Source organism: Polyodon spathula, unplaced genomic scaffold (assembly GCF_017654505.1).
Source record: "Polyodon spathula isolate WHYD16114869_AA unplaced genomic scaffold, ASM1765450v1 scaffolds_614, whole genome shotgun sequence".
NCBI classification, from domain to species: domain Eukaryota; kingdom Metazoa; phylum Chordata; class Actinopteri; order Acipenseriformes; family Polyodontidae; genus Polyodon; species Polyodon spathula.
This window is the reverse complement of record NW_024472103.1, coordinates 1-9,997: the sequence shown is the minus strand read 5'-3', so window position 1 is coordinate 9,997 and position 9,997 is coordinate 1. Positions and strand designations below refer to the sequence as shown.

Genomic DNA, 9,997 nt, shown 5'->3' with positions numbered 1-9,997 from the left:
CAATGGTGGATACAAGTCCTGTAACACTCACAGATACAGCAGATCAAATGCATTTCTTACACTGTGCTCACACTAGCTATTAGCACAAGACTAGTCTTGGCTTTCCAGCCCTGCGTTACTAGCAATATAATTTAGTGTATCAGAGTGGTTTGCTGTACAACAGTGCCATCTAGCAGTCAATGACTTAATTGCAACTGGGGAAGATAGCGTTCCCTATAGCTCGGTACTAGAGATTAAGCAGATCATGGTATCCAAACCACAGAACTTAAATGAAAATAATGATTCTGTCTATAGCACAGTTTTAGGTACCCACTAGGAGACCAGAGCACTTGGTTTCAAAACTTAGCCCAGTCTCAAGAGCCACCAGGCTGGGGAAAATCCATGTCACCTTCCTATTGTATCAACCCCTGCATGCTCACCACAACCAAACTGGAAACAGCTCAGCTACGACTTTTCCTTAATAAAATAAATAAAGAAAAAAAAAACACACATTGTCCACCTGAGTGTTTAATCGGTAATGAAATGGGTTCGGATGTCACAGAAATGATCTACCTCTCTCTCTGGTGGTTTCAATGAAACCCAGCTGATGTTGGTTAGGATGGCTTCTTGTTGATGGAACAGCACTGTCTTGTGTGTCTGGTATGGTTACTGTAACAGGTCAGTCTATTCCTGAAGGCTGAAATCCTCGTCCTTCAGGGAGAACTTCTTCTTCAAAACCTCCGAGATGAGGGAGGCAGAGTCCTCGATTGGAAGAGAGGTGCAGCCGCGAGAGAACCTGCTGGAGGAACAGCCAGAAGTGTTAAAATACACAGAGCTGACTAAATCATTCCAGCCAATCTTAACCAATGTGAACTGGCATCATTTCAGAGGTCTCCACATTTTACACGTTTTATTTTAGGCGTTTTATTTTTGCTTCTGGTAAACTTCAAGGTCTTAAATACAATGCTGCCCACATTGAAAACCTGTTGATTAGTTGTCATCGGAAAAGCAGCGGCTGGTATAGTGAGGCGAGTCACTATGTAGAGTTTGACATCCTGTAAAGGAAATTGTAGTTTTATTTTTATTTTTTTAAATACAAGAAGAGCTATATACAAAGCAAACTGAATTATTTCCCCTTTACAAGAAGTCAGACTCCCAGAATTATTTTCAGGATGGCTGCATTCCTTTATGAAAGGAAGTGCTGAAGGGATGAAACTGTGCTCACAAAAATTATAAATTTACTCCAAAATAGTTCCCTAAACCATACAAGGGCTTTACTTTTCTCCCAGCTGGAAGGAAACCCCCGCAGTGCTTATGAAGCTCTGAATCCACAGTTCAATCCGCTGTGTATTTCACAAACCCTACAGCCTCCCTGTGGTATACTCCAGCTCAATAACTGCTTCACCTTGCCTTATTTATTGTGTTTGTTGCCTGGCATTACCCAAATGAATGCTGTCTCGGAAACTTTGTGAAATCCCACTGTGTAAAGGGTTCTCATAAACAGGGAAGAGTAAGGCTTTACAAAAAAGGAGAAATAGATTTGTGGTTTTGATATTCAACATCTCTATGGGCAGCATCACAAGTGACGCACCATAAGTATTTTTTTTTTTTTTTTTTTTTTTACGAGGACAAACATATGAAAACTACATCCTATTAACTGTCCACAACCAACTTAAACATCTCTTCCCTAAACATGCCACTAATGAGGAATTGCCTTCTATAACTCAACACTCCACCTCTCAGGAAGTTACATTTTCCATCACGTGTGACATAACTTGAAAGAACTCAGTTCTAGGCAGTAACCTCCACGTATTACAGCAATCCGTCACAAAACCGCCCGCTATGATCAACCTCTGCAGCAACGTTTGTTTATTACTGAACACAGAAGATTAGTCCACAGATTGTAGATCCTACCAAAGTTTTCATTCTGTGTTGTATGTGCTCCGTACGTTGTCATTGCTGGTCGTGTCAGGTGAGCTGTTCAGTGTGTTGATGATATGTGAATAAATCCTGTTCGCCTGCAGGGGGGGGGTGGGTATCAACTTCAACCTTCGTCTCGCTCTCCTGCCTGTCACTCAGCAGCAAATGCACGCACCCACAGGGCAGACAGCCACTCTGGGTCACAAGCATTAATACCCTGTATCTTTCTAAGCAAGGGATTTAGGGGAGCTCCTTAATAAAAGCTGAATCTCAAAATAATAATTGTGTAAATATAGTAATTGTTATAGCTGTCTATAACAGACTTTTTACATATCCGTCCTTATTCTGGTCCTACCACAGTCGGATACATGACGGATTACTGTACTATAATTATAATTTTTTATTTTAGAAACGTGACAGCCTTAGTTTAAAGAGCTCTCAGATCCCCCTCACCGGTCCTTGCTCATCTTCATCCGTTTCATGTCCTTGAGGATGTCCATGACGTCAGCGAAGCTGGTGGATTTGGACAGGGACACTGTGTTCTCCTCCTGCTCCTCGCAGTCCATGCCGGGCCGCTGCAGCTCAAAGGTGGCCGAGGGGGCCATGGAGAGGGCAGGGGGGTCGGACTCCAGGTCAGGCACTGCCTCAGAGAGGTCGCTGATCACGAACGAGCCTCCCTCCTGGAAGGACTCAAAGGGGGCCATTGAAAAACTCAGGCTGGTGTCATCTGGGGACAGGAGGTCAGGCGTCACAGGGGCTAAGAGAAAAGAATTGGAGAGCTGCTTAAAGAGGCATTAGCCAAGGATATGACTATAAATTTTGCTGCACAGATAAAGCGTTAACGGCTTACAATGCACACCATTTGACTCCAATAGCACAATATCCCTGCTGAAGATGATTAGTATTGATCAGTGTTTAGATCAGTGCTATTCTGCAGTGCTGTCTGTGCTGCAGTTGTCACAGTACCTGACTCTGCCACCACTATCTTGGCGATCTGAGCACGCAGTCGACTGAGCTCGTCCTGTAGGGCTGTGGTTCTGTTCAGTGCAGTCTGACCTGGCTTCTTCAAGCCCTCCATCTTCTTCCCCTCCCTCCTGAAGTTGGGCACCGAGGAGTTTCTATGGAGAACCAGCAGAGGCGTTGGCTTCCACTCCTGCCTGAACGGGCGCGAGTCACTCCTGCAGGAAACACAGGGAGACACATCAGAGACCCTGGCATAAAATATCACAGAACTGACGTGACTTTCTATTCATCCCAGACAACAGAATTCCAACAAGGTTACAGGGGCTGTATTTATTTAATTGTCTTCATGGCAATTGATGCACACCTTGTAATACATTCTGCTTTGGTAGTAAACTGGTAATATTTGTCGCCTCACTGCAGTTGTTGTGGGACGAATTGCTCATTAAAATATTTGAAGATGTGACATCAGGGCCACTTACCTATTCAGGGATACCAAGATATTGTGAAACCTGTGCATTAGTCCTGCAGTTCAGCAATGTGTTCATTGCTGAACTGTGCTGAATGTGTTCAGTTTGCCAAGCTCTTTAGACCACTCCTAGATCCCTGCTTCTAATACCTCCTAAGCCAATCAGAGCCCTCACCTGACTCGGGCATACGTCTCCTCCTCGTCAGCAGCGATCCAAGCAATGTCCGCCAGCGTGGGCACCATGGGCTCTGTGAGGTGCTGAGGGGGCAACCCCGGGAGAGCCTGGCAAAGAGACAGGACACAAACTGAGCAGGGCGCTCAACAGCCACTCAAACCAAACTGAATTATAGCTTAACCAGCACACTCACCACTTAGCTGGTCGAACGTTACATGGAGCTTTGATACTGATTAGAATATGCACTTTAAACCTGTTTGAAGATTAACTGAATATACAGAAGATAGTCCATTCCACTTCAAAAGACCAATATAAAAAAGGGCCCTCCTTCACCCTCTTACCTGGAAGCAGGCTCTTGGGCTGGGTTTCAAAGGCAGGGTTGATCCGATTCTCCGGACCACACTGCGCGTGGAGCCATGTGGCTTGTTCTGCCAGATCGGGATCACCTTAGTAGGTGGCAGAAAACGACAATTGAGCCGAGTCACCATTTAGAGCCGTAAATACAAGAAGGTACGCCATGCATTTGGAGCACATACACCATGCACTCTAACATTAAAAACACCAATGATCCCCCACACCCCCCCATAAAATCTAATTTCAATATTTGCACAATCAACCTTATAACTGGCACCAGTCTCTTGAAGATCTTCTGGTTATTTTCTTGAGGGATATACAGAAGTACAACAGATAATAATTTTTTTGTGCATGTTAGTTATATATTTGAGAATGTGTGTATTAAAGGATTCCATGTCATGGAATATCTGAAACACGGGTCAAAACTCAATAAGCCGTGTATACTGTGTGTCATCCATGCATTTGTACTAATAGGTTGTCAACCAAAAATACTGCCAGGACATTTAGCCCATGCCTCAATAAAGTCTACTTACCGCGTCTGTTTCCATATCAGAATGTGGAAAAGTCGATGAAACCAAAATTGAGTCCGTGTGCGAGTTCTCGTCCAAACGACTGAACTAGATAACTAAATGCAGCACGGCATGTCCCACAACACTGCAGCACCTGAGATGCGAGAGGTAAACACAACAGCTGGAAAAAAACCAAAACCAAAAAAAAAAATAAACAAATGAATGAATCTGTTTAGTTCCTATACGAGTAACTGGTATTTACCCAAAAGTGAAAACACATTCCGCGGTTTGAAAGATAGCAGCTGCTCCATTCTACCAGTTTACATCCCTTAGTGGTTTTGTAAAAAAACCCACATTAGCATACAGGACAAAGCGGGGTATTTACCGACAGCTGAGAAAATGACAATTACACGCCACTGTTAGCACAGCTGCACTGCCCTCGAGTTAAATGTGAGCGGGCATCCTGAGAAGTATGTGATTCACTGGGAAAGTGCTTTGGCTGACCTCAATTTGTCAACCTTGTTGTCGTACATTCATTAAATTGCACAAATTATCTTATTCTAAACAGAACTGACGGACGCAATACAGACTAAACATGTTAAATATTACTTATACACATTACAATATCGCCGGGCGCCCTAATTTAAACGCGTTTTAGTCCTCACCTCACCTTCTTCCTATCCGGACAGCTTTGTTGTCTTATTTTTGCTCTGCCGGGCGATAAAGACTGCTTGTACATCCAGCTCTGTGATTGGTGTGACCCCACGCCGGTTATGTGGTAGCAGCCAATGGGGTTGCAGTATAAGCCGGGAAGGGGCTCCAACCGTTTTGCCTGCTTGAGGGGTCGCTCTGTGACGACACTGCGGGTTTAAACAGGGGTCCAGCGCCAGGGCTCCCCCTGTCAGCACACCCGCATAACGGCGGGGGCTTGGCTTTATTATTAATTCGATTTTTGCATTAGTGATTCTTACATAAAACATTATAGAATGTTAAAAACAACCCGATTGACAAGTATTTCTTGTTATCTAGAAAAAACATACTTTCAAAAGGTGCGTTAATTAACGGATCGCCCCACTATTGTATTGCACGCTACCAGGACTGGCAGGCACAGTCCCCATTGCGAAACTAATTTGGGAGGGTAAAATGAAGGGCAAAATTGCGACTTTTGCACTTAACAATTACTATTCCATTAATATTTGCATATAGTTATGTAACATACTTATCTTGGTATTCTATGATTTTAAAGCAAATGAGAGGTCCTGATTGTAAAATCGTCAATTACAAATAATAATAATATCTTTATTTTTATATAGCACCTTACATAGCGGACCGCCATTACAAAGCGCCTTGCAGAGGTAGGCTGTGCATTGTGCATTATATGCAGAGTCACTTACAATAGGACCTTGATTTAACATCTCATCCGCAGGATAGGAAAAGTGTCTGACTGTGGAAAGAGACCTTTACGGGCATGGTGGGGGACCCTCAATGCTACTTGCCTAACTTGCCCATATTGTAAATGTATGAGAAAGGGCATATAATTATGTAACGACCCTTTCTTGGAACCGACAGTAGCCAATAAGATGTCACTGTCACTTTAAGAGTAGGGAGGGGCGGAGCTCGATGCTGAACTGCTCAATTTTCAGGAGCGACCCCAGATTCACACGCAGAAACAAAACATGAAGCACCGTGATCGGACCCAGAGCCGCTTCACTTCATTGAAGGACTTCTGCATAACAGGTGTGTGTGTGTGATAATACTGACGAGTAGACTAAGTGATAAATAGAGCCGTGGTTGATTCACGTCTTTATTGGGAGCGGAATCCAGAAGCGAGCATTTTGTAAGCGAGGTAAGCGTCATAGGCTGTCTTACTTGCAGTAAAGGATTGCAGCCCGGTGTCAGCACTAATTTGATATGGGATTTGGACCTGGTGCTGATACAGTCCATTCGTGGATTATGACAGGCTAGAAATCGCGTCGGCATTGCAATTCAGGAGAGACACGGAACACACCTGGCTGGCCACGCTTTTATTTAAGGCAAGCTGCCAAAAGTAGAACAATAACAGCCTCTGTTTTGGGGCAAAAAACCGTGCTTTTTATACTGCATTGCATTGTAATAAGATGCAATATGGCGGAATTACAAATTGAAAGTGTAGAGGTACACCACCATAACAGATTGTATTATTGCAGTCCCGTATAACGGTTCTGTGATGTGTAAAATAAGTATAGAATTATGACATGATTCTGGTATTGATGAATACACCATTAAAGCTGTATAGACAGCACATACCTGTGGAAGAGACTGAACGCAATTGAGCTGGTCACAAGTACTTGACTTTAACCCTTTCATTCGTGAATTTATTGTTGTCGAAATTTGGTTATGTAATTAAAAACGAACCATTGTTTATTGAGTACACATGAGAACAGGACTATATATATATGTATATATATTCTTTACAAGTATTTATACACTACCTCAGACTGGGACTTATGATAAGGTGGGGCCTCAAAACCAAAATGGTAAAATGGAGTAATTGCAATATACAACCATCAGGTGGCGCCATACACTATGCTAAAGTTCTACTAGAATATTGTTCCCTAATATTTCAATATGTTCTCCTCTTTACAAAAAGTACGAATAGGTCCAGTACTGCTAAGTTACTAGCCCACACTGCTGTGCTAAACGCCAGTAGTCGCAGTCAAACCCTAAGCATTAAGCTGTATGGTGTGTCTAAGTAATTACTACTGTTGTGAAATTCCATATTTAATCCCTTGCAGTCTACTCTGCTAAATTAATGTAATTGCTGTAAACACGTGCTGGGGTGGCCAGTAAGAAACCAGTGACTGGGTCCCTTTCAGCTGGGCTTCTTCAGTAGGGTAGAGGTGAGAGTGTTGGAAGGAGGCTGTGAATCAGTACTGACGCATGCATTTGTAATCAGAGTGATGCAGAGCAGAACGGCCTTTCTGAACAAAAAGAAAGAATGAAGTCGGACTGGAGAGAGTTTGTCACCCTGTTCATGTTTGCAGTGTTCTCCAGCCTCTTTAGTTAAAGAGTCATACCAGTGACCTGTGGCCAAACAAGGCTTGGACCAAGGGACTGCCTTCTGTATTATTTCATCAATTCCGCATGTCTGTCTCCAGGCTCTCTGATTAACTAGCGATTCATTTTCCTAATGCACCACAAAACTACCAGATAACTATTTGTGCTGCATTTTTACTAGTGCTGCACAAACTGATTATTCAGACTGAGCTCTCTGCAGAATGCTGTGCATTAGTTCAGTTTGTCTTTATTGTCATAAAGCGTTCATTGAATTTGGGCCGAAGTGGTAAATAGGTTTAACAGGTCTTGTGTAAGTAACTGTGGGTATTGAAATAGGGTAGCTGTCTGAATAGTTTCTGGTGACTCTGTGTTATATTACAGTGAGCACAAGTGGTGATCAGCATGCTCTGCAGGTTCCTGCCGCTGCAGAAAGTGTTCCACTGTAATTGGCACTGATCAGACAGCATGTGAATGGAATGGGAAAGGGCTTATCATCCTGGGCAGGGAGACGGGCAAGCCGGCTGCAGATCAGGGCAGAGACAGTGGCTGCCTTTGTGCACTACGGATTTTAATACAGCACAGCCAAAACTGATTAAATAAGACAGCGAGCAGCTCCAGTACTGGCCTCCTGGGTCACCTAGTTTGAAATGTAGAGTCTGTATTACAATAGCATTACTTAACTGATGGGTCATCTAATGTTAATCTGATGGTATTAATCACACAACCTGGTGAATAATCCACAGGCGTTTAGGGCTGTGCAGTCTGCAGGATTAATATACCATTCATAGCCAGTGTTTTTTAGATATGGGTTGACTATCTGTTGAGGATATGATGGTGCATTTGCATTGCTTTCCATTCTTGTCTCTGGCACGCGGGGTGCTTGTCTTGTCAGGGGTGTAGACTGGAACAAGGCTGTCCGTGATGAGGACTGAGGGAGGTGGGAGTAGCTGAAAAGGGCAAGAGTGACAAGTCTGCTGAGCGAATGAGGGGCCATGGACCATAAACCACGGCGACAGGAGAGGCCAAAGAGCTATTTCAACAACGTCAAGACAAGGTAAACTAGGGCAAACCAACGGAAAACTAAAATAAAATTATCGGAAAAGCAAAGGTACTGTAAATTTAATCCCACAAAATGACAAATTTACGGCTTAACTGGTTGACCAGTCAGTTTGTAAACGTATTTATTTTTATTTTCCTCACAAACCGAAGCGAATTTTACACCAGAGAAAACCTGAAGGCAAGGAATTCCTCTCAACAATACAACAACTGCACAGTGTACTTCAGCAGCAATCTGAAATGTTAGACCAACTGAAAACAGCATCACACGAGCTGCTGTAGTCTGTAAATCTGTGCTGCATTCTGCACTGAGTGCAGCCCTGTTGTCTGAACAGACTTCACTAGCATGCCAGAGAACACACAGCTGTTCCTTTGTTAGCAGTAATGATGGCTAGAGTCTGCGTGTCAGTGAAATTTAACACTGCTGGAGTGATTGTCTGTACTGCCTGCAACTTCTTCACCTTAGCTGTCTGTTCTAAACTCTCTTGAATAATTCAGCATGTGTTTAATTTAATTACAGTCCTAATTGCCAGCTCTGAGGCTGAATTTATTTACAGTCTGCTTCAAAGATCACTGTGTCACTATGCAAAATGAATAGGCATGGGTTTTGCTTTACAATTGTTAACATAAAATAAATTGTGAATATACACAGTAGTATGCATTCACACAACATAGAACATTTCAAAACCTTGTAAATCTCATGATTTGCTTATTATATGGGTGTAGCTAGTTATGACAAACAGACCTCACAATACCATCTGACCACTATTGCGTTTCTAATGAGTATCCTGGCTTTACCACGCCTCTCTGAGCTCTGCAATGCTTGACTCTGCTTTACCACGCCTCTCTGAGCTCTGCAATGCTTGACTCTGCTTTACCACGCCTCTCTGAGCTCTGCAATGCTTGACTCTGCTTTACTGGACCTCTCTGAGCTCTGCAATTCTTGACTCTGCTTTACTGGACCTCTCTTAGCTCTGCAATGCTTGACTCTGCTTTACCGGACCTCTCTGAGCTCTGCAATGCTTGACTCTGCTTTACCGGACCTCTCTGAGCTCTGCAATGTTTGACTCTGCTTTACCATGCCTCTCTGAGCTCTGCAATGCTTGACTCAGCTTTACCACGCCTCTCTGAGCTCTGCAATGCTTGACTCTGCTTTACTGGACCTCTCTGAGCTCTGCAATTCTTGACTCTGCTTTACCACGCCTCTCTGAGCTCTGCAATGCTTGACTCTGCTTTACCATGCCTCTCTGAGCTCTGCAATGCTTGACTCTGCTTTACCACGCCTCTCTGAGCTCTGCAATGCTTGACTCTGCTTTACCACACCTCTCTGAGCTCTGCAATGCTTGACTCTGCTTTACCATGCCTCTCTGAGCTCTGCAATGCTTGACTCTGCTTTACCACGCCTCTCTGAGCTCTGCAATGCTTGACTCTGCTTTACTGGACCTCTCTGAGCTCTGCAATGCTTGACTCTGCTTTACCGGACCTCTCTGTGCTCTGCAATGTTTGACTCTGCTTTTCCACACCTCTCTGGGCTCTGCA

At 43.7% G+C, this 9,997-nt stretch overlaps 1 protein-coding gene across 4 annotated transcripts; it reads right to left on the bottom strand.

The window, feature by feature from the left end:
* Window positions 1-6: 6 nt before the first annotated feature.
* Window positions 7-5,120, bottom strand: mtfr1l (mitochondrial fission regulator 1-like). Of its 4 annotated transcripts, none has more exons than XM_041240528.1 (7): window positions 5,037-5,120; window positions 4,391-4,547; window positions 3,845-3,949; window positions 3,504-3,610; window positions 2,866-3,077; window positions 2,353-2,656; window positions 7-778 (listed from the first exon to the last, which is right to left on the bottom strand). In XM_041240528.1, exons 2-7 carry the CDS (start codon window positions 4,403-4,405, stop codon window positions 664-666), a joined length of 858 nt encoding a protein of 285 aa, XP_041096462.1. In that variant the 5' UTR covers window positions 4,406-4,547; window positions 5,037-5,120; the 3' UTR covers window positions 7-663. The 4 variants fall into 4 exon arrangements, with proteins under 4 accessions (XP_041096462.1, XP_041096461.1, XP_041096464.1 ...); XM_041240527.1 differs by having other exon boundaries at window positions 5,032-5,114; XM_041240530.1 differs by having other exon boundaries at window positions 7-775; window positions 5,032-5,114.
* Between the last annotated feature and the right edge of the window lie 4,877 nt (window positions 5,121-9,997).